The sequence below is a fragment of the Lepisma saccharinum genome, chromosome 6, assembly GCF_977018435.1.
Source record: "Lepisma saccharinum chromosome 6, izLepSacc3.1, whole genome shotgun sequence".
In the NCBI taxonomy this organism is placed as follows: Eukaryota; Metazoa; Arthropoda; class Insecta; order Zygentoma; family Lepismatidae; genus Lepisma; species Lepisma saccharinum.
In genome coordinates this window covers 889,013-915,195 of record NC_139234.1, presented here as the reverse complement: position 1 = coordinate 915,195, position 26,183 = coordinate 889,013, and the positions used below count along the sequence as shown (strand labels likewise).

At 37.5% G+C, this 26,183-nt stretch overlaps 1 protein-coding gene across 1 annotated transcript in view; it reads right to left on the bottom strand.

Moving 5' to 3' along the window:
• Nucleotides 1-885: 885 nt before the first annotated feature.
• Pen (karyopherin subunit alpha) overlaps nucleotides 886-26,183 on the bottom strand; it is a 63,299-nt gene continuing 38,001 nt past the window's right edge. The window contains exons 7-11 of the mRNA XM_083123355.1: nucleotides 19,443-19,618; nucleotides 18,008-18,190; nucleotides 5,967-6,149; nucleotides 4,916-5,065; nucleotides 886-1,184 (exon numbers count right to left, since the gene is read on the bottom strand). Of these exons, the coding sequence (XP_082979481.1) occupies nucleotides 1,089-1,184; nucleotides 4,916-5,065; nucleotides 5,967-6,149; nucleotides 18,008-18,190; nucleotides 19,443-19,618 (788 nt within the window). The 3' untranslated portion in view covers nucleotides 886-1,088. The remainder of the gene's footprint in view (nucleotides 1,185-4,915; nucleotides 5,066-5,966; nucleotides 6,150-18,007; nucleotides 18,191-19,442; nucleotides 19,619-26,183) is intronic.

Below are 26,183 nucleotides of genomic sequence, written 5' to 3'. Positions count from 1 at the left end.
AACTCTTTCGCTGCGGTCGTCGCTTTTATGCACAGCACGCCAGGTTCCTTGCTCCGCGGAAGTCGCATTATTGCGAGTTCATACTTCCACTCGCTGCGGATGTCTCATTTTCGAAGTACGTCTCTTTTAGTAGCCTTCCGACATCTGTTGATAGTATTTTGAACTATTTGAACTTGTAGGTTTGTTTTTATCCGTATGATGTCGCTAATTTAGCCTCCGTTTAGAATTCTTTGACATACGAGCATTGAGTGCTCTGACATGTCAGTTTCAAATGCATTTTCGAATGTAAACAACATGGCTTCGTCAAGTCGTCAACACTTGTCTGATAATGATGTTACTCAACGGTTATTTGCAGACTCAGAATCAGAAGGTGAATTAAGTTGTGACGATAATAGCGACAGTTTTGATGAGACTTCAAGTGGTGACAGTGATTGTGTAGTGTCTGATGAAGAATTTGTACCGCCCTCCGTAACATCATGGAGCAGAGAGCAAAACAGCATTGATCTAGGTGTGGGAATTTCAAAATTTTTCAAAATATCATACCAGGGACTACAGAATGGTTTTCCAGTGCAAGGAATGACTTTTGTAAGTTCTCTATAACATATTTTGCAATGTAATTGTGTAAAATTATTGTTTCTAAAAAAAATTTTTTTCTTCAAAATTTCAAATTTTTTCAAAATATACCACCAGGGAGTACAGAATGGTTTTAGTGCAAGGAATGACTTTTGTAAGTTCTCTCTCATATATAATGCAATGTAATTGTGAAAACATTTTTATAAAAAAAATATATTTTCAAATTTAATTATGCAGCCAAGGGATACTGTGTGCCAGAGAATTCCGCAGCGAAAGAGTTAAATTTTACAATTTTCAAAAGAAATAAAAATCTTAAAATTCACAAATATTTATTGAGAAAGTGAAAAATTATACAAAATACACAAGTTTAATCATTTTCTACCTTTCACCAGAACTAACGAAACTGTAATAATTTATAGTAGGAACTTTACAAGGGTTTGAGAAAATGTACAAAGAATAAAATGAAATGGAAGGCACATTACAACAATTTCACTTATTTTCACATGAGCAATATTTCAGAAAGAGAATCCGCCATCTGGAACGGAGTTTGTTTGTGTGAAGTCTATCTGACCATCCACCACTTGGGGAGCCAAATTGGGGTCTTCTGCATCCTGGAAGAAAATGCATCGATATGTTCATTCAATGTGCTGGAAATTAGGTTATTACATCAAAAATAAACAAGTGTATTAACACCCGCATTTGGTTCAAAACCTTAGACTTAGTAGGGTTATTCCATATCAGTTCATCTGGTAGAAAAAAAACGTTGATAAAAATTGACCATTTGTTGACCAAAGGTAACTAAAAATCCAAAATGTCACATTTTTTTCTCTAGTGGTTCCCAATATATTTAAGGTCAAAACTTTACCATTTTCAGGTAAAAACAGGTTGTCATGGTTGCATAAATTGATCAGTGTCTGTTTCAGAGCTCATTTCACCAAGACACTAACTATATTGCAAAACCATTTTCATGTAGAATTTTCCAGAGCTCTCAAAACTTATCAGAACAGGATAGCTACTCTAGGACCATGAAAAAATTCAAGATAATTCTTGGTTTTCAAGGCACCCTTTCCAAAAATTCAAGGGTACAAGCAGATGTTTTCTCAATTTCAACCTTACGAATTACCGCCTCTCGCTACATACACACAAATATATTGGCGATATAAAGGGTCTGTGAGATTCCAATGTACCCAAAAGTTCAAATTCTATTCAATTAAACAGTTCTATATTTTAAATATTTTAATTCAAGGCACAGAGTTTGCCATTTCATGTACTCATACTAAAAAAATATATCTACAAACACATGTCAAAAGTAACAAATGTTACGGTATATGCTAATCTACGAAAAATTGTTAATCATTAAGAATTTCCAACAAATTTACCTAATCTACATAAAGATATTTTGCATTAATCTTCTGCCTGCAAGATAATTGTTCAGCAACTGGACACTAACAAAGCACACAGATTTAGATTTATTTTATTTTTGCTCTTCCTTCCTTGATAAAAGTAAAAGCTAAACTGAAATACTTGCCTCTGTGCATTAAAAAATATGCTTAAATTAATAGGATTTGGATAAATTGCAATTTTTCACACCCACAGAAAAAAATCACAAAAATTCACACAGAATTCCCAGTGAGTAGCCACCCTGCAGAAATATGTTGGCAATGGTTTAGAAAATATAACAAAAAAACAACATTTCTTATGTTATGAAATCTTAGCCAATCTTCACCACAGAACACATTGTAACTTAAAAGTAAGACCTCACACAAGACTTCTTTCATTGTGGTTTAAACTCTCCTGAAGGTTGGCTAATTTTAACAAGACTTGTACAATTATCTTATCCACAAAAAAACTTTGAAACTGGAAAAAGAACAACTCTGCAGAAGGCAATCATGTTATTCCTTAGTCAAGAACTTTAGTGACAACTAGGAACCTTGAGATTCGGTGTTTCTTATCTCTCCAAAATTTAGTAATTTCCTGAAAATTTAACTAAAATTACATCTTAATTGTGCATTTTAACTATATTTTAATTTGTAGGTCACATGATCTAGCATGCATGTCACAGCTACATATGTTGGAATAGGAAAAAGGGAGGTATTGATGCAACAGACTGATTGTATATAGTACTCCTGTACTTTGTGTGTACCTACCTTAACCACTTTCATTATCTTTCAATAATATATTTTTTTCCTCTGTCATCCATGTCATATTTATCTGTGCACCCTTTTCTCTTCTATATGCAAGCTTGTAACTGGCATGTTAGCCTCAATTATAAATCTGGAATCAAGGTAACACCTCACCCCAATACAACAAAAGTAAGATAATTAAGGTACTCACGTTTTCCGCGAAGCTGTTTTACATTATTTACTATTAATTTTGGTAGCCACTGCCACCATCCTCGGTGGATTTTGTTGTGTTGTTGCTTGGCAATTGTGTGCCTGATGGCATGTGTGTCTGATTTTTGTGTATCAGTGTGTGTGTGTGCTTTGTATTTGACATGTACTTTCTCAATTTTATGGTTGTGGAATTTGATATGCTTGGCAAGTTCGGTGGTGGGTTGGGCAGTTTTTGCATTTGATAGGTGCTGCTGAATTCTCTCACTGATGGGCCTGATGGATCTGCCGATGTAATGAGCCTTGCACTCTCATTCAGCATCATAGACGCCTGGCCTGGATTGTTGAGGGGGGAGAGGAAGTACCATTTATGTTTGTTTAGTTGGTCAGCTATTTTAGAGGTTGGTTTGTGTGCTATTTGGATGTTGTAGGGGCGGAGGGCTTTGGTAAGGTGGTGGATGTGGTAGGATGGTAGGGAAAGGCAAACCACTTTGTTTTGTTACTGGGATCTGCTTGCGATGGTGGCGTGGGTTGTGTTGATGGTGCAGGTTATCTGACTTGGATTCCAGCTTTGCTGCACCATGTGGAGAGTTGACATTCAGTATATCCATGTTTTAGTGCTAGTTCCGTGATGGTATCTCGTCCCTCAGGTCTTCTTCTCTGGAACAGTAGGAGAAAGCTCTTCGGAAGAAGTTTGGCCATACGTTGGCCTTTTGCTTGGGTGGATGGTTGGATAGTGCATGGATATATTGGTTGCCTGCATCTGGTTTTCTGAAAACTGGTTGTGAATTTGTTTCCCCCGCGGCTGATGGTGAGATCCAAGAAATTGATTTTGCCCTGCTTTTCATGTGGTGAATTTTAGTCTGGGGTGGATGCTATCTAGCTTTTCCAACAACAGGTTGATCTCTTCTGGTTTTTTGTATATGACTATGGTGTCATCAGCATATCATCCATATCTGATGAATTGGAGTTCTGGAGTTTGGAGTATGCTTTTTTCAGTCAAATGTATTGCTATGGGAGCCGATAGTGGGTTTCCCATGGCAAGGCCTTCAGATTGCTTATAGAAATTATTTTCAAATTGAAAATAATTGTGTCTTAAGCACACTTCTAGCAAATTGGCAGTTTCGGCTACTTCCAGTGCAGGCAGGGACTTTGTTTAAATGTTGGCCTATGATGCTGAATGAGAGTGCAAGGCTCATTACATCAGCAGATCCATCAGGCCCATCAGTGAGAGAATTCAGCAGCACCTATCAAATGCAAAAACTGCCCAACCCACCACCGGACTTCCCAAGCATATCAAATTATACAACCATAAAATTGAGAAAGTACATGTCAAATACAAAGCGCACTTTCTCAGACAAAAAAATCAAAGAAACACATGCCATCATGCACTACAACCATGAACTGAACATAGATAGTGGTCAGGCACACCACACCTGGCTTCAGTTACTGCAGCACACCTAGCGGCGATTTAGGAAAAAGCAATAGAAACATGCCAAGCAACAACAAATTCCAATGAGGATGGTGGCAGTGACTACCGAAATTAATAGAAAATAATGTAAAACAGCTTCGCGAAAACATGAGTACCTTAATTACTTGAAGACGTTCTATTCTCTGCCACCATCCACTTGGGAACTCGTTGCTTCACTGCTGATTGACTTTCGGTTAGAGTTTCCTTGCTTACCGCTAGGAGCGCTGATGTAGCCAGTTCGTCTGCTGCATGCGAAAGGTTTACCTTGGTGCAATAGCAGGAGCCAAACATGATGTGCCTGACCACTGTCTATATTTAGATCATGTGGAAAGTATATAATTGTGTTGGGTCTCCTTGATTTTGGTGTCAATCCCTGTGCATGCTGTATGCCTGACAATCTTTTTGGATCCTGTGTTTGTTAAACTTGAGGTGCCGAAATTAAAAGAACATTTACAAGTAACTTTCACTGAAATAACTCCCATCTAATTATCAACCACATTTTTTATTCCCCATAACATGAACAACTAATATGTCTACTTACATTTTCAGAGAAGTATGAATCGATCATCTTTAGGGCTTTTTGATACACTTGCTCATTTTCATGATTCTGAAGCAACTCAACTTTATCCAGCCCTCCACATTCTTCAATCATTACGGCTACCTCTTCCACTTGTCCTAGTTTCTCTGCTGCCTGTAAAGATATTGGGATCAAATGGAAAATTTCACTTCACTGGGTCATGTAAGAAAGTTTCATTTTTTGGAGAATTTTTTTCTGACCTTTGCATTGTAGTTTCAAAAGTCGCACAACCCAAACTTTGAAAATTTATATCATGAAAAGCGTAAGATATATTTACACTGGCTTTTTTGCATTATAAAATATCATCCATTGAGATATTTTTCAATGCTTAACAATATCAATTTAAATTAACAACTGGCTGAAAGCAGCATTGTAAAACCAGAAATTATATGCACAGCACCTCCTTTAATTTTACCAGCCCTATTCAAAACTGGCAACACAGCAAGGTGAATTATAATTTAGCTATATTTTCTCAATTTAGCATGAATGGGGGAAGAGACTGCTTAATTGAGTTGGCAACAAAAACCATAACCCCATTCCCACCAAAACAATAAAATTTGGATTCCACTGTAACAGGGTGTCTACCAAAATTCTTGATTTTTTCCTTTTTCTTAACATTTTCTTTTCACTTTTTTCTAGACATTTACTTAATCTCCCCCTACTTAGGTATAGTTGGAAATCAATACAATTTTAGATTTCCAAATATTTAAATTTGCAAATCCCAGTACAGCTATATAACAATGTACATCCACTATACTGTAAAAAATAGCAAAACTCCTTGCAAGCATAATTGTTTGACTTGCCGACACCCTGCGTAATCACTTAATTTGTCTTTTGTTTATTTTTATAAGCTTAACATGAGCTTGTAGTTCATATTGGAGAGTCACAAAGCACATCCAGCTGATGAAAGGTCCATTGCTATTGCATCCTTAACTTGTCAGAATAAAAAATGTGCCTAAAATTCCCACACACAAGACAAAGGAGAACAAATCATAACTTCATTCTAATCACCCACCTGCAGTATGTTGTGAAGGCCATCCAAAACCACAATCACAGTCTTCCACTCCTTTGCATGAAGCAACTCGCACAGGGGCTTTATCACATTGTGTTGGCACAGAGCAGCTATCTGAGGAACGTCTCCACCGGATGTGAAGTTCGTGACTGCCCACGCTGCTTCTTTCTGAGATTTAAAGTCTCCCTGCAAAAACATTTGGAAGTATGTTAATTTTTATTGAGCATTTCAAAAGTATATTAATTGAACTGTCTGTATGGTAGAGCCTTACCGCTGCAAAGACAAACTACCTAGACTACAGAGGCAACTTACATAGCTAAATTACAAAAAACTTAAGCTTTTCATTAAAAAAAATGGAACTGCTTCATTACAAAATGCAGAGATTATTTCATATTTAAAAATTTTACTCTGGAGATTTCTTCGCTTCACAAGAGCACCTTTCTTTTTTAGGTGTTCTATGTATCAACAAAGAAAGCCTGCCAGAGTAGATTTTTCATTGGGCGACACATGGACACCTCATCGAGTCCAATCACCTGTTTTCTATCAAGTTAGCAGAATGAGCTCTACTTTTTATTTTAACCTAACCTTGTCCCAACCCAAGAAAATAAATTTTAAGTAAGGTATAAACCTACCATTTCCACTCCAATTAACTGCATAAAGCACAACCCACATAAACAAATTGACTGTGCTAATTACTATTACCTTATTAAAAACACCACCATGAAAATAGATGGCTACGCAGAATTTCACTGGTGCCGAAAGAGCAAATCGAGAGCAGGGCAAAATATGCTGGATCCTGTGTACTGTGTGGCAATGTCAACTGGGCTGCATTGCCTAGTGTGAGCATCAGAACGACCTCTCTCTGTAGCACTTTTCTCTCATTGCTGACTATTCGACGAAATGCAGTGGAACCCCGATTTCACGTTCCCGGATTTTACATATTCCCGCATTTTTAAGTTTTTTCAGCTTGGTCCCATGAAAAACGTAAAATCGAAGATCCACTGTACTGTCAGTTTCAGGGTAGCTACGATTTTTTGATTATGAAATTCCCTGACTTTTCCAGGTTTTCCAGACTAGAAATAAAATTTTTCCAGACATGTTTGTCGTCATAATTTTTGCTTCTGAACCTCATGTTTTTCAATTAAATATGCAGGCACGTTAATTATTATGAATATGAATATACACAGTTATTAGGTGAAAATTTACCAAGTGATTAATATAATGCTATTCAATGAAAAAATAAATAACTATTGTACTTCCCCATTTTCACTAAGTCATTACAATTAAGGTGGTGTAAAAAAAATAAAAAAATGTGGCATATATATCAAAGCTTTACAATGTAACCTGTATACAACCTCAATTAGCCTATATCAATACAAATGAGAAACAACAGAAAATTAGGTCATGTACCTTTAAAAAATATGCAACAAGTTTATAAGTTATATCTCATTTTCAATTTAATTCTTGCAAAACACAAATTTCCTGAAAAATGGAAAGCCACGACAATTTGTCCACTTCCCAAAAGCAATAACACTAATGACGTACAAAACTACCGACCAATAAGTATATTATCAGCCCCAGCAAAAATATTCGAAAAAATCATGCACTGTTACATATTTACCCACGTAAAACCTGTAATATCATCGTTTCAGCATGGCTTTGTACCACGTAGATCGGTGTTGACCAATCTATCCGATATTACCAATTTTATTAGTTCAACATTGGACGAAGGAGGTCAGGTTGACGTAATATATACAGACTTTTGCAAAGCGTTCGACTTGGTTAACCACGATATTCTATTAAGTAAATTAGCATGCTTCAATATTTCTGAACCACTGCGTCAACTGTTCGCTTCCTATTTGCAGAACCGTAAGCAGTACGTAACGTATAAAGGCCACACATCCGACGAGATAAGAGTCACCTCAGGAGTACCTCAGGGGTCTAACCTTGGGCCACTTCTTTTCACATTACTTATTAACGATTTGCCGGATTCATTTGAAAACTCTCACAAATTGCTGTTTGCAGATGACCTGAAATTTTACAGGAAAATAAGCAAACAAGATGACAGTGTGCAGCTTCAAAATGATGTTACAAAGTTAGAAACGTGGACAAAAATCAATGATTTAACACTAAATATCAGTAAATGCCATTATGTAACATATACTCGAAAGAAAAACCCGGTTGAATTTCAGTATCAAATATACAACAATACTCTAGCAAGAAATTTTACAGTCAAGGATTTAGGGGTTATTTTTGATTCAAATCTTACTTTTAATAAACACGTTGAACAAATAATTAGTGAAGCGTTCAAGAACCTTGGGTTTATTCTTAGAATGGGGAGGGATTTCAAGAGTATAGAGACACTAAAAGTTTTGTATTATTCATATGTAAGACCCAAACTCGAATATGCATCTGTTATATGGAATACAGACACAGCAAAGTACAGTGTAGCAAATGAAAGAGTCCAATCGAGATTTCTTAGATTTTTAAAATACAAATTTCAGAAAGTTTACCCCACATGTGAACACTACGACAACCTAATATATGAATGTCGGTTTACAAAGCTGTCACAGAAGAAGGTTACATGAAATAGTATTCTTGTGGAAATTGTTAAATCACGAAATAGATGCTGAACATCTACTCTGCCAAATTAATTTTCGAATCCCGTTGTCGAAAACTAGACTAAAGAATGAAGTTTTTCTTATAAAGGCTAGATCCGAAATTAAAAAGAAATCTCCATTGTGGAGAATGTGCACCAGTTACAATAACTTGCTAATCAAGAATAACACCATTGACATATTTTCTATGAACCTAAGGGACCTCAGTAAAGCCACTATTAACACAATGGCTTAAGCTTAAACACATAAGTTCGTATTTAAATTGTGTGATAAAGTGTATATATTAATAAAATAAATATTTTTAAAATATTTTATATATATATATATATATATATATATATATATATAAGTCGCATCCATATATGGCATCCGTAAGCACAAGGCTGCAACTTCAACTGCAATTCTCAAATGTATGGCACCCAAATTGACGGCGGGTTTTGTGTGTGTGTGTGTGTGTGTGTGTTATATATATATATATATATATATTATATATATATATATATATATATATATATATATATATATATATATATATATATATATATATATATATATAAAATATTTTAAAAATATTTATTTTATTATATATATATATATATAATTTCTATCTCTATATTACAGAAATATATGTAATTGTAATGACTATGTATCCTTCATATGGGCTCTGTAATTAGGTATGTACCTGTTGAGTTCAATAAATAAATAATTATAATTATATTTTTTAATTTATTGAAAATAGTACATATTACGGAAATTCAGAACTTGAATGGGGCCGGTGACCAACCATACACCTAAAAAAATATATACGCGGGCCATACTTTGGAATCAAATATCTCCATTATTTGAGTTTTCCACATGCTGGAACAAATTTTATATTACGGAAAACATCGAAATCTGTCTTTTAAAAGGTAACAGTTCCGAATGTTTTATGATATTTTTTTAAATTTTCCTAACAGGAAGACTAATTATCATAGAATTTTGGCAATCATTGTGACACGAAATTTGAACTTTCCTTAAAATAATGAGCACTATTTGGATTCGAAAAAAGTTATTTATGTTGAAAAAAAGAACCTCAAAATGACCTTACTCAATCATACACGCTTCCCACGGACAAGGTATTCTCCGGTTGACAAGCGACAGTAAGTATCGTAAACTAGTGGGAATGAATGTAGAAATAAATCGGAACCTTAGTAGAGTGCATTCAGGGTCTTTATTTTAATTCTAAGACAACCAAACCTGACATTCCTAACCTAACCACAAAAGCATATATTGACAAAATCTTAAGTAATCGCTAAAACTCTGCAGTATGTGTTAACAGACGTAAATCGAAATCGAAGCATGTAAAAGTTGCATTTGTAGCATGATGAAATCGTAATAAATCAAAAGGAACTTAGGCTCATTTTCACCACTTTTCAACATAATTTCATTCTACACGCAAACAATACGTAAAATTACTATCGGCATGAAACCAAGATTCCTAACCTAACAACAACGTGTGACCAGCGTAAGTCTAATTCCTCTATTTCGCACCAGTTTAAAATAAATTCATTCTACATGCACAAAACACGTGCATATTCGAATAATGACGTCACTGATACTGCATAAAATCACTAATTTCTCGGGTGTAACACATCTCTGCAATGTAAAAAAACTACGACAACGATCAAATGAACTAGTTGATCAAGGTGCTTCTGAACGGGTCGCAAACGAAGGACTCAAATTCACAGAACGGGTTCACGGGGGGAACGAAGTAGTGAGCAGTGACGTGCACTGAGGAGTAGCTAGTCTAGCAGAGATAGATCAATCAATCTCACATCACTAATTATTTTCAAATCACAATATTTATTGTCTTGTTGAAGCCGCAGTTCATATGCAATACTTTTTTTCACGCGCTTCTCGTACCTCTGTGACATCAGCCAGCAGGACTGGCCTAGCTCGCTCTTCCTCCGCCGCAGCACTTTCAGGTATAAACGGGTTTTCGAAGGGAAAGGGAAGATTTCTGCCTCTACCTCCCTTGCCCCCTCGCTCCCCGCTGCAATGGTTGAAAGCCCGTGGTTTCAGGTCCCCCAGTCTATCTCCTATAGGACAGATAGGGGACTGGTTTCCCTTCGATTCCTTTGTAAATCCTCTAAAGAACTCGGGGGGAAATGTCTGCAGTACTTAATACGTTCTCTGTATTTATGCACGTTGTATAATATGTATGTATAATGTGGGATGTAAAAATATAGTTTTATTGCTTATGAAATGGGAACGTATTATGTGCAGACAAAAATACTTGGAAATGTTATGCTTTATTTTATTTTTTCAAATATGGAAGATATAATGATTAAATAACAAATATTTGCTCACTCGCTCTCTCTCTCGCTCATCTAAGTAGTGTTTTATTTAAATAAATAAAAAAGGGTAAGCTAAACGGTCATAAATACGAATGTATTTATTTGGGCCAAAGAACGCGCGTTCTTATTGTTGTTGGTTTGGTTTATTTTACTTCGATTTTTTGCCACATTTGGTTATCGCGAAGATGAAGATGATTGACGATGTGATGAAATTGATGAAGGAACTTCACAAAGAACACCCATGCCCAGGCCAGGATTCGAATCCGTGAAGAACGCGCATTCCTGTTCGATGTGCTGTACCCTGCAGTCGTGCAGTGAAAAATGAAATAATTTGGAATGAATTATGTATCCCAGAGCTCAAAGAGCCAAATAGTATTGATTGATTGATTTGGTGTTTTAATTCCGCTTTATGCACAGTAAGGCTAATCCGGACTGGGACTACAGTTTGAAGTATGGATCCGAACTGCTATATGCCTCCACTGGGTATCGAACCCGAGACATCTTCATTACAAGGCGACGACGCTACCACTGCGCCATCGGGGAGGCCCTGAATATTATTGAAGAAAGTACACAAAGTGTCTATTATTACCAGTTCATCCGCCTTTTACTATGTTGAATGTTTGCCACCTTCCATCACTTTTTCTAGCTGTATAGATTACATTGCCATAATAAGTAGCTAATGAGCTTTTGGAAGTCATGAGGAACATTCATAAATAGAGAGCTCTTGACTCCTGATTTCGTAGTGCCTTGCAAATGCACTGGAAGGAAATAATTTGTATTTTTGTTATTTAGCGTTGCTCTTTCATCACCTAATCTTTGCTATGACGATGAACGTTTATTAAATTAAACGGGTGAAGAGTGGTTACAAGAAACACTGATGCACAGGCCAGGCTTCGAGCCTGGATCTTTCAGTAACGAGATCTTGCGATTGTGAAATTAGGGAAATCAAGAAATAAACATTATTTCAAAAAACACGAATCATATGCAAAGATTGTGTTTAAAAAATCCATTTGAAAAATACAACAGCGGAAAAGTGCAGTTTGCTTTTCCGATACAACCGTATCCGATTAGTTAGAGCTTTCCTCCCGTTTCTTTTGTTTGGCCAACCTCCCTGGGGAAGTGGTTATCACAGCGCACTACGACACCAAGGGTCCTGGTTTCAAACCCCGACCTGGGTATGCGTGTTCTTTGTGAGTATCCCTTCATCAATGTCATCGCCCATCCTCTACCCCGAGATTAACCAAATGTGGCAAAAAGGCTACGCCAAACAACAAAAATCAAATCGTTGATTGATTGCTTGATATGCTGTATTCTATTTCACTTGTCTTCCACTTTTGGGTAATCGCGAAGATGATACGATAAAATTGATGAAGGGACACACACAAAGAACACCAATGCCCGGGCCGGGATTCGAACCCGTATGTCTATCTTCGTAGTCAAATCAAATCGTCTTTGTTGTCATCTGTAATAGATTCGGTTCCTAATGGGGACCCCAAAGTGTGTGAGAGCTACTTAAGAATACGTATTGGATCCGGTTTCAGAAAAATGCGCGATGGGATTCGATGCGTTGTCTACGCGATACCCCCCCCTCTCTCCTCGCACTTTTTTCTTTATTTTTTTTAAAAAAAGGCCCTTGGTTGGCATTAGGTCTCCAAGGACCCTTGTTTTCCTAGCTGCATAGACACCGAAGCGGTAGCAACCACTCCCCTTCCCTTCTCCTCGTTTCACCCCAAAGTGTGTGAGAGCTACTTAAGAATACGTATTGGATCCGGTTTCAGAAAAATGCGCGATGGGATTCGATGCGTTGTCTACGCGATACCCCCCCCCCTCTCTCCTCGCACTTTATTTTTTTTAAAAAAAGGCCCTTGGTTGGCATTAGGTCTCCAAGGACCCTTGTTTTCCTAGCTGCATAGACACCGAAGCGGTAGCAACCACTCCCCTCCCCTTCTCCTCGTTTCCTGCCAAGAAACAAGTGTCCCTCGGAGATCCTCGGAGATATCACTGGACAAGAGAGGCGAGAGATGCCGCAGTTTACAAGTATCATAAAAAAAAGGTTGCCAAGTATTAGACTTTTTGCAAAACTACAGAATTTATGGAATTACCCTCCGGATAGTGTATAAACTTGCATAATACAATTCTGCGCAATGCATCTAGCAATCCAGTAAACGTATGTTATTCGAAAATTTTCTTGCGCCAATACTTGAATTGGATTTTAAAAATATTCATATTTCTCTCGTGTTTCAGTGGGATAGAAGAACTGAAATCAGACAAATATTGGCAACGATGTCTCGTGACCCTTGGTGAAAATAGGGTACGGGGGTTAGTTAAAATAGTTGCTTCCGTTCCGAGCTGTGAGTAGACGTGAGTGCTATTGCGATTCGCGAAGGTTTTCATAGTGCGTTTTTAAGCAAAGAAAAGTTCGTTGTGTGGTTGTGCGTGTGCGTTACAAATCAAATGTTCGAAGAAAATCAAGATCTTGTGGCCAACATTCTTCAGAGACCATTTGCTTGCAGGACATTTGAAGAAAAGGCGGCGCTGATCAAGAAAGGTCTACCAACTCCACCTCTTCAAATATCGCAACAGAAGAAGAATTACACGCGCCATTTCTTACCGTCTAATTACGATAAGACTTACTGGTTGACAGGTAGTACAACAAATAAGAAACTGTATTGCTGGAATTGCCTACTTTTCAGCACGGACAGAAATTCATCTTGGACGAAATTAGGTTTCTGTAATTTAGGGGGGGGGGGGTTACCAAGGCTGTAAAAGTTCACGAAACATCCCTAACACACATTAAAGCGTCTCTTGCCTTATATACGTTTGGCAATGTGAGAATCGAGACTCAACTTAGTGAGCAGGTTAGAAAGTTGTCACTGATGTGGGGCCACCACGTAGTTCCAATGCTTCGTTAGATCCGAAGTTAAATTTCAAGCGTTTGTTCATTGAAATATTAGATAATATACAGCAACAGATTCAGACCAGATTTCAGGACTACAATAGCATTTCATTTTTTGAGTCTTTTGGACACATCCAAATTTCAGACATATAAACATCAATTTCCTTCGGAACACTTCAAGAACCTAATTGCAAGTTACGGTCGTTTCTTTGATGAAGTTCTGTTGAAAAATGAGTTGGTCGTAGCCTATTCTTCTGCTGAATTTGCAGACAAATCTCCTCACCAGCTGCTACTTGCAACGCCTGTTGGGAAGGCAATGCCACAGCTTCTCATACTAGCCTCCTTGATCTCTACAATACCGGTAACGACAACCACCGTGGAACGATCGTTTTCAGCAATGAAAAGGATTAAGAACTACGCGAGAAACAGATGCGGACAAATTCGTCTTTCTGATCTTGCGCTTATATCAATTGAATCAAGACTGCTGAGTGAACTAAAGGAACAAGATACATTTTTTGAGTCTGTAATTGACCACTTCGCTACAGCAGAGCGTCGAATGGACTTCACATACAAATAGATAAGTCTTTGGATTTGTCCTGCATTCTATGTTGTACAGTCACAGACACTTCTGGGCTGTAAGAACCCCATTAACTCTCAATGTAATCGTTACATTCCAGAAGTGTCCGTGACTATGTTTTGAATGGATTTGATGTTGTTATATCTCTTATTTTTCGTTGTTTATTTGAGACTAAGAACATAATTACGGGCGCATCCAGAGAGGACAACGAGGAGCGTTAGCACCCTCTCCCCAAAAATTGTCCAAAATTTTGTGATGGCAAACGTTTTAATATTGGTTCAGCGATATTGCTCAAACATTAAAATTGTAGTTGTTCATCTGCCTGAATAAAATATACATTTTCAAATTTGTAAATATTAAAAAATATCTTAATGTTGTTTTCCCCCGCGGGAGAAAGTTTGTTTCCCTGGAAAAATCTCTGGGTACGTCCATGAACATACTAGAAAGTACAGATCGATGTAGTCTCACAATATAATTTGATTTGTCGCTTGTATTATCGTCTTCGTGCTATACACATATCGACTAACCAAATTGTTTGACTACAATGTGAGATTTTCAGAATACCTAAGCATATACCTAAAGTTTGTGTATTCTCATATCTCGCTTTATCCATAATTTTGATGATGAGGTTGTGACGATTATGATCAATCTTCAATACTACATATTGTTGCAAGTCAAGCTCTTTATATTTAGCTATACTTGTCCTAAGGGGGGGGGGGGGGGTATGACACCACCAACCCTCCTTTGGCACTCCACTGATTGCTACCTCAAGTGTCGATGTCACCGCACGTCACTGGTAGTGAGTCCCTTTGTTTTTACTCGGTGTGACGTCAACCACAGCCAGTTACGTGAAATTCTGCTCTTCAAGCTTTATTGCAGATGCAAAACCAATGAACTGTCCGAACACCAACCTGCTCCGCTTCACGCATCAAAAGAGAACGGGTTCCGAACGGGTGTGTTCTTGAAGAAAGAAAATTTCCTCAGTACACACAAAGCTAAAGCAACATTTTTTCCGCAAGAAATTCTGAGGATGGCTGGTGCGTAGGTTTCGTCTTGAGTAAATTGTTCCCTAAAGAAAAATCTCACGCCTTTCCAAATTCCGGTCTTCAACAGGTTCACAAGAACGAGTCGCAAAATGAACGGATCCAAGAACCTAGATCCGAGAGTGAATAACTATAGAATTGAAATGCGAAGGAACCATAATTTTGTACGTAACAGACTAGAAGTCATAATGACGAGAGGAACAAGTTTCTGAACTGAATCTTTTGGGGGGACTGGAATCACAAGAACCGAATTCGGAACTGGAAATGAACCGTTCGTTCATTTTGTAACGGGTTCTCCTGCAACTCCAAAATGCACGTAAATTCCAGAAAATATGCAAAATTCCCTGACTATTCCCTGTTTTCCAGGTTTTCCAGTCGCGTAGCAACCCTGAGTTTGTATCACTGATTAAAAAGACACTGACATATCTCATTCTCTTAAACCTCCAAACACACTGGGCTGTGCTCCAACGTGGCAACAGCACGAACTTCTACCACCCACCTAATTTCATGGCCGTGCATTTAGATTATAATCACATACATTGGGCACATCCAGGAATGCTCAACGTTGGAGCAAACCGAGCAATTGCTACTTCAGGCACCAAGGATTTCAAGCGCTACCTGCGGTCAACATAGTTGTCTGCTAGTGGCAAGATGGCAGACAGGGACCACCAGCAGAATAGCTTCAAAAGGTACAATGCACGAAGAGATGGATTCTGATTAAAATCATCAATGTTTATATAATTGTATGCTATACAACACTGTTCGTAGTTATTGATGTAGATCTCTCTTAACATTTCTGTTCTTTCAGTAAAGTTTGATATGCAGTGTGAAAAGCATGAATTTGCAAGATGATTGTCAATTGTTATCTGCTGTTGCTCCTTGCTACTCAACTCTGCATCCAGAAAATGCCATAAAATACCCAACTTAGAAAGTGCAATTTGCTCCGTTGAGCATTCCTGGAGGCACCCTTTTGCTACTTGCTCATTATACACTGCATTTTTTTAATATCATTTTTTAAATAAGATTCTTCTATTCAAACATTTACATTTGACAAAATTCTAATTATTCATTTTAACTATAATGGAAAGTAGATTTCAGGTAATAAGATCTCTTGTTCACTAGTTTTTGTAATTTTGTGTCAACTTTGCTTCTTTCTTTTCCCCTTTACTCACCACAACTAATTTCAGACTGAAAACAAGTGTCAGCTAATTACTATACAAAAGAAACTCTCAGATTGCAAAAATATAATTTGTACACAGTTCTTATTCAGGGTGGCCACTCTAGGACCATGATAAAATTCAAGTATAATTCCCGGTTTTCAAGGTGAACTTTCCAAAAAATCAAGGCTACAAGCAGATATTTTCTCTATTTTGACCTTACGCATTAGTGCCTGTCACCAACCAGACAGACACAGGTATATTAACAAAAAGGGTCAGATTCCAATGTACCAAAAAATTCCAATTTCATTCAATTAAATAGTATATATACAATATTTAATTTAAGGTGCGGAGTTTACATTTGCCACTTCACATACTCAGACTAAAATGCATCTACAAAAATGAGCCACAAATGTTACTGGATACATTAATCTACGAAAAATTGCTAATTGTATGAGAATCTCAAACTCTAATTTACCTAATCAACTTCAAGATATCTTATCTTGCCATAATCTTGTCTGTCAGATTGTTCTACAAAGGACACTAACAAAGTAAACAGATTGAGAGAATCTTATTTTCAACGTAGCTTTCTTTTCCTTCCTCGATAAAAATAAACTGCTGAACTGTGAAAACTTGCCTCAGAAATTTATAAATATGTATAGCTTCAATGAGATTTGGATTAATAAAAAATTGCAATTTTCACGTTTATGGAGAAAAATTCACGCATAATTCCTGGAGCCAATAATTCACCCGGAATTCAAGGAATTCCCGGTGAGTAGCCACCCTGTTATTACACAATAGGCCTAACAAACTAACTTTCATGACATTTCCAGATACCTGGTAACACTGCAATGTTATTTCTAAGCATGGAATCTTAATTTGATATCAGTTTTCTAGTGCTTTTACCTATACTTATTCTAACACATTTCGAGAATGTGTCTTATTAGAATAAGTATACAATGGATAATGTCCAAATAACATTGCATTCTAACTTTGTTTGCCAGGTGCTCTGCACGTGAAATTTTTCGATATCTAGTTGAAAATACCACTATCGACGACCCAGACAACATCTATGTATCTTTCAATTTGAAGTATCGTCCCGGCACTCTTCTCGAGCTGTCCCTGCTCGTAGCGCTGAAACTAGGCATGAAACAGAAAAATGTTATTACAAAATATTTTATGCTGTATATCGACGAGAGATCAAGAACGAGACAATCATTTACAACTTGAGACAGAGTCTCTGCCAAGTATAGTCTCTTATCATATCGATACTATACTTGGGCACACAAGGGTAACCAGCAAGTTCTATAAAGTAGGAACCTTGTTATTTTTATATGTTGCGTATGATATCAAAATATCGCACAGCCCTAAGAGGAACATTCTATTACATTCTAACGCAAAGTAAAGTCGAGCTTACATTTTCTAGAACTTCCACCAAAGGTTTCAGCACTCCAGAACCAATCACTGCCTGGATTTGATCCGCATTTCCTGCAGTTATATTTGAGATTGTCCATGCAGCTTCCTTTGTGATGTTGGCACGCTGATGCTTCAGCAGCTTTGCCAGATGTGGCAAGCAGCCTGCTGCAATCACTACGTCAGTCTGGAAAACAAATGAGTTTTAGCAATAGACTTTACAAACACAAGTCACAAATGTTACGGGAAATAGTAATCTACGAAAAATTGTTAATTCTATAAGAAATCCAAATTTACCTAATAAACTTCAAGATATTTTATCTTGCAATAATCTTCTGTCCATCAGATAGATTGTTCTGCAAAGGACACTAACATAGCAAATTAATCGAGAGAATTCTGTTTTATTTTCCATGCAGCTTTCTTTTCTTTTCCTTCCTTGATAAAAATAAAATCTAAACAGTGAGAAACTTGTCTTGGGTCATTAAAAAATATGTATAAATTCAATGGAATTGGGATTTTAAACAGTTGTAATTTTTCACGTCTACGGAGAAAAATTCAAGCGGAATTCAAAGAATTCCCAGTGAGGAGTAACCCTGGTAATATGATTTTTTTTAAATGAGACTCAGTACTTTCTAGTGCACATATTTTGCACAGAATGCCCAATCAAAAATTGTCAATATCTTTCATTTCAATTGAGCCTTATGTGAAAGGTTTACTAGGTAGTGTTAACCCCTTCCCTGCGGCGACTTTGAAGGGAAGTAAGAAAAAAAAACCTATATATAGATGTAACCTCAAATTAGTGTCATTGTAAATAATGCAAAAACAAACTATAAAAAGACTTGCCACAAAATGAAGCTAAGGAAACAATCTATATATAGACTGCCACATATAAATATTCCATATTAGGTAAGGTCAAAGGTAAAGTTCCACCTGCCTACAGCATCATGCCATGAAGGCACATTTAGGGCATGTGAGGCCCCACTACATATTCTCGATCGTGATCAGCACCATGCTCTCGCTGCTTTAACCCTCCAGGGTTGCCCCAGAGCCACTTTATGCAGGGACTAGGCCGGTCAAGTTCCAACTCCGGGTCTCCCGCATGGCAGTCTGAGACCCTACCAACTAGACCACCAAGGCTCTAATTCCATATTGCAAAAAAATATTTTTCAGGAACTGACAAAGCATGAATAATTGATATTTTAATTGCCAATAGCCCACAGACTAATAATAGCACGAAAATGTGGTGTGTATAAAAATGACTGCAATACAAGAACCAATTAATGGGTTCAACAATTTATTAGTATTATAAAGTTAATGTGCAATGCCCTAGTCTGTGCTTATGTGGCTTAGCACTTTCTTCAAGAGTACAAACTGTATAATATTTGAAGGTGAAGACTATCTTGCCAACTACCTGTTAATTACCATGGAAGGAAACCTACCTGTGCATCATTTCCAGTCACGATGTTCCCGACTGCTCTGAGCGCAGGAGTTAGGACAGTCACCTCGTCGCTGGTGAGCAATTCGACTAATCTGGGAACGACTCCTGAATCTATTACTTCTTGGATCTTATCGTTTGTGCCATCAGTGAGGTATGAAAGAGCCCAGCATGTGTCCGCTAGAGAGGAAGGACTCCAGTCAGCAATTTTTGATACAAGAGACCCACTACAATATTTAATTCTATACATTAGCTTGCAGAGATGAAAAATTAACTTTTCAAAAATCCAATGTATTCTAAACTATTTACTCATTGTTCCTTGTGGATCATCTTCCTCCAGTACCTGTAAAACTATTGACTCCCATTTCTCCTTAAGTTTTCCCAGCTGTACCAATGTCATAAAATTTTCCAGAAGGCTATTCTGTTGATATGACTAGCCCCTCCATTTTTCCTCTGTTTGTGAGTTTCATTCACCAAGGAAAATTTGGACTTCCGGCAGGTACTTTCCATGTTAGGGGAGGTATAAGGAGGCACAAGTGTGCAAGCATGTGGAGGGGTGGGGGAGGCTTCAGGTTGCATTCCTCAAACCTCCCTTGACAGACAAGGAAAAAACTTCACATGCCTTGAAGTGAGCTTTGTCTCACGATCTGGGAACAAGTGCACTGTTGACAAACCGATAGTTGCTAAATGTTGTTTCCCTAAGGTATAAACACAATCCAAGAATGTTAATGGGGTGTCTGTTGACCCTTCCCCACTCAACGAAAATTCATGTGATAAATTAACAGAAGAGGGGGCAGGCGAAGCTTGTTTGCGGAAAAATTTTATGCCTTGTTTATAGTGTTGTCCACTACAGAAAAAAAGATGCCAATGACAAATTTGCCAAATTCTGTTATCCAATATTTGATAAGAAACAAATTTATTTTAATGTGAAAATGTTAAAGATGTCACTGGCCAATCTGCTTCCATCAGCAAACATTTAATGTAGGCCACCACAGTGAAAGGCAACGAAATCTATTCTACAGAGGTGTCAAGAGTCAACGTGCATAGGTTTTCACCTGCAGTGCGAATGCAGGACACAGTGAACAAACTATATTCGGAAACAAAATTTTATCCGGATTTGCCCATTCTTAATTGGAACATGATTATAATATTTATTATATATATATATATATATATATGGATAAAAGCAAGGATGGCCAAAAGGGCTAAGTAAAAATCAGATAAGGTAAAAGGAAACGCTCACCGGCGAGCGTTTCCTTTTACCTTATCTGATTTATATATATATATATATATATATATATATATATATATATATATATATATATATATATATATACACACACAGCGTGCTTCAAAATGGTTTGAACGATAAACCGTTCCAGGAGCGATAAAACTTTATCAACAATTAAAGTTCTATGTAAATACTTTCAACCATATCCTCAAGTTTTGTTTGCAACGGTCGTAGTAGTTCCAAATTTCTCCACTAGGTGGCAGTGTAATAAGTTCCAAGATGGTTGCCTGTGGTGCAGAGAAAGCTTTTTGAGTCCTACAGTTTCACGTTTGTCGGCCTGTTGTTAGTGTTCAGCGTGAGTTTCATACAAAATTTCGTAAAGAACCACCATCCAAGAACTCCATACGTAAGTGGTATGATAAATTCAAGACAACGGGATGCATTTGAAAGGAAAATCGTCCAGTAGACCATCCATGTCTGAGGCAGATGTCGAGAGAGTTCGAGCTAGTTTTCAACGTAGCCCCCAAAATTCTACAAGGAAAGTGAGTCAAGAGCTAACAATGCCTCGAGCAACTGTTTGGTGCTTAGTGCGTAGGTGTTTAAAGATGTATCCCTATCGAGTGCAGTTGTTAAAACATTTAACACCTAATGATCACAAGTCCCGCAAAAATTATTGTGTCATTTCTAGAGTTATGCAGTGGTGGTGATGATTTTATTGACAAAATTTGTTTCAGTGATGAGGCTACGTTGCATGTGACAGGAAGAGTGAACAAGAAAAATGTTCGCATCTGGGGGACTGAGAATCCGCATCAAATCGTTGAAGTTGTGCGTGATTCACCGAAGACTAATTTGTTTTGCACCATTTCATCAACCAAGGTGTACGGTCCGTACTTCTTTCACGAAGAAACTGACTGGACAAACATTCCTACACATGCTTACTACATGGCTTATGCCGCAGCTTGAACATGACAGTGCAAACTTCATCTATCAACTGGTTGGAGCCCCATGCCACTTTCATCGCCATGTTCAAAATTACCTTAATAACAGACTGCCAGATCGCTGGATTGGGCGATCTACTCAAAATGATCAACAGTTACTACGTTGGCCACCAAGATCCCCAGCTTTAACCCCCTGTGTTTTTTTCTGTGGGGACATCTAAAAGACATTGTGTACAAACCACCTCTATGCAGATGTCAATGAACTGAAAGAGCGCATTACTGCTGCAGTGCAAACTGTTGATGCAGACATGTTGAAACGGGTCTGGGCGGAATTGGATTATCGAATTGATTTATGCAGGGTAACAAAGGGGCCTCACAGAACATTTGTGAGATACTGTGTTCAAAATTTCATCAAAAAAACTTGGGACAGTTTTAGGAATTACATGTAAAATTTAAAGCAATTTGGACAAAAAATAAAAAAAAATAGAAGAAGTTGTAATCGTTCACATCATTTTGAAGCAGCCTGTATATATATATATGTTTATGTTGCGGTATATAACAAATGGTAATGGAAAGCCTAATTTTTTGTGCTTTATTAGAGGGGGAGTTTTGTAAATTTGATTGTACCCTTGTAATATAGGGAGCCGTGGTGGTCTAGTCGGTAGGGCGCCTGTCACACGGAGATCCGGTTATTAACAAGTGGTTGATCTAAAGTCTGAATTTTTCCGTACTTGTCGGCACAAAACGGCCCAGCCCCAAATCACATGTTTTTATACTAAATGTTGTTTTGAATTCATGGGGTGCAAAGAAATTTAGAATAATTTCCCTGCTCCACACCATGTGCATACTTGAAAGCATTGCTGTCTTAATACGGCAGGAATATTTTTTGCTGGGATGAACACAGGACTAAGAGGTGTGTGTGTGTGTGTGTGTGTGTGTGTGCATTGATTGTCTTCGAGAAAGTTTTATACAACGAAAATATTTTATTATTCGAGTCTCAATAAATTAATATAAATCTGTACGAATGTTTGAAACCTTCCCGCCTGAAGATATTCCATGAGCTCTGGACTTTTGAAGTATTTATAACTATATGAAGCAAAGAAAATAAAATGTCAAAATAGGAATATCTGTCCCTTCTCTTCTACATTTTATTCAATTCAATTCGAAAATCCTCGAACTTTCAAAAGGCATGAGAATTAAATACTCTTTCTTTTTTGTACTAAAATTATGTAATTTCTGTTGAAAATATTGTGCAAAAGGTTGGAATTATCTATATAAATTCACGACACTAAGATCCACAATATTGAACCTAAACAGTATACAGGAATACCTCGTTAATACGAAGTACCCTTTAATCCGAAGTTCTTCCATTCCCCAGCCGATAAGATAGGATTTATAATGTATTTCAGTACGGATAAATCGAAATACGGATAATTTTTAATACGAAGTTGTTTACAAGACCCTTCCGCAAAACTGGTTTCGCTTAATTCGAAGTAGACACCTGCATAAGTCGACAACAGAAGATCGAATGTGGAGAGAGCTTGGACATTATTTTAACTTGACCTTGACATGTTTCCTTGTCCTAAGAGCTGCTGACAACTCGAGGGAAGCAGCCCGAAATGCCCGCTGGACATTGACATTCTTTGTCAATGTGCATGGGAGGTCAAGCTCTTTCCCCGCTGAATGCGCCACCTTGGAAATATTCACCAGTGCTACATGAGAAATGCGAGATAAGATCGCACGAATGTTCCAAAATACAAGACGCGTGGCGTCTGGAAGTCTCGCCCATCTGTCTAGCTCTGAGCTCGAGATACAGCAATTTCCCGTGAGCGAGCAACTTTTGGCCTGGTAGCCGACAACTTCCGGTAACCACTTTCAATAAAAGCATGTTCTTTGTGCCCTGTAGAACTTCATAAAAAAAGAAAGAGGGAAACTTATGACGGTTATTTTCATATGGTATCATAATATTACAAGAATGTAATGAATGCTGAGAACATTTAAATATTTTACTTACGTCCGTAAACCGGTATATTACGAAGTTCAGAAAATAACGCTAGATGGCACTATTTGTAATTCATTATAAATTGCAAAATTCTTAAATCACATTGTACGTGAATGGTATTTCGAAGTTAAATTCAAAGTGATGGTATTGCAAGTGCCTTTATAACAAGTTTTAATCTATGGTTGTTGAAGATCTTATTGTCATAAAATTTACCGCCAAAAACAGTTTGCTTTCGCTGCACGCAAGGATAATTTGCCGTGATGGCGAAAGCCTATAAAATTTACAGCGTAATATTCTCCATTATTGTGCTTGAATAAAATAACTATAATCAATTAAGTCTTTATTACATTAAGATTATTAATACATACATATATGAATATTTGTACTTAATATTATGTTCAGTAAAACTTCTTGTGTCACGCGGAAAACGTGATGTATAAAGAAGAAAAAAAAGGATGAGGACGGGACGTGGAAGGATGGAGTGAAGAAGAAAGAATGAAGGAGAGAAATAACGGAACCATGTGGGAAGGAATCCTCACTAACTTACGAAAGATAAGTGTCCGACAGTGAAGGAATGTACTGCACTTTGTACAACAGGAGATCAGCCGTTGGATCGAGCAATTGATGGAAGTAAGGTGATGCGATTAGGCAGTTCCATGACAAAGGTAGGGTGTGAAAAGGATCACGTGACCCACAGTTTCAGGAGGTAAGCTGCAGCAGTTTAATCACTTTAATGAGCTCATGTTTATATACTTCAAAGGTAGATCTACCTAAAGTACGTTTCGAATAAAGCATGCTAGCGTGTGTATCTAGTGTGGAAAATAAATCGAAAATTTAGCGTTCCGTATCTCGTGGTTGACAGCTAATGGCGGGCGATGCTGTTACATGTAAAAATGGAGTTTTCTCCAATAATTTGAACATAATCTGATACAATACATCCAGAGAACCTTGAATAAGTGCTTATCCTTATAATTTTAAATCTGGGTAATAATCAGAGACAAAAGGTATTTTATTGCGTCTTAATATTTGAAGGTCACATGTCGTAATGCAGGCATGTCGTCGGCAGAAAGACGAATTAGTGAAAATTTTGCATGGTTAGTAAGAGATGTGCAATCGCATGGAGTTGTCTGTGTATAATTATCTGAGTTAATTATATAAACTTGAATTATAACCATGAATGAGGCAATGTTGCCAAATCAGACACACGGTGAAGATATTTAATTCTAATTCAGCTGTTCGTACTAAATTAAGTTACGAGCTGAGTGCAAGTGAATATATAAACAGCTCCTGTTAATGATCAGGGAGAGGTGTAATTTCTCATGTGAATAAATGTTTAATTATTTCGAAACTTCTATTTCATTCTATATATGCTTACAAAAATCGGTATGTGATAATTGCATGTTAACATATTTTAATAGTGTGTGTTTTCTTTCAGAGGGAAGAACTTTGTGTGTCTTGCCGAAGTAACTCATATTATTTCATGCTTGTAATTGGTATGGCAATCAGCTAGGGAAAGGTCAGGTTGTTGGGTTACTACAAAATTTGGTATTCCGTTAGACAGGTTTGAACGGTATGGAAGTAGGCTGGATAAAACATGTAAACTGCATCATATACATTTGTACTAGCTCTGAATTTGATATCCAAGACAGTTATATGGTGGCTGACGGGCATACTCTTATTTGAATATTGATCTTATTGAGTAAACTTATATTGTTCACATAAAAGGAATCCCTTTCGAGGTCAGTTGTCCTCCACAGTATATAACAAATCAGCGCTGCCGGCGTTACTAGGTAAGACTCGTGGGAGCTATCTGAAACATAAATTTGAAGTTGCTGTAATTTTGGTGTTGAGAGGATTGTTTGGATGCTCTCATGACGTGATTGGTGCAGGTGGCCCTCGCCTCTGATTACGGAGATATTAATTGGGTTCTGGACCATCGTAAACTGTTACAGATAATGAAAGCCGTGACTTCTCCCCTTTATCAGCAAAGGAGGAGGGGGGGGGTCGGTTGCTAATTGTTCGGCCAGGATTTTCTTGCTCGTGTGCGCACACGGGTTCCTTTCCTTTGGAGTCAAAAAAAAGCAAACAGTTGTGAATACTTTCTTCAAAACGAACAAAAACCGCACGATAAGTAAAAGTGACACCCTTCCTTCTCCTACAACAGCTCATTATCCGCCACTGGTGTGCATGGTAATGTGATAATTGCAGAATTCAGGTCCCTCTTTCTTGTTTGAATGCAGCTGTCTGGATAGGAAATATTGCCCGTATTATTGTCTGTTGCATGGTAAAAGGTAATGCAAGGATCATTTTTTTTTTTTCACACTGCTGACAAAAGTTCGGTCTTCGACAACTGTCTTATCTTTAAAATGCCAATTATTTCCCTTCTGCCACCTGCGGCTCTAACTTCCAGCCAGTCTTGTTGTGTTTATGCTGCAGCTGGCGCCAGTGTTTAGTCTAGCGTTTGGAAAGCTCTCGCTTGCCGATAACTGCAATGACTCATCCAGTGCGACATTGTTTTGAATCTTGCAAAGCCATATAATCCCCGCTTTTCTTCAAAACCATTAGCATGCTGCT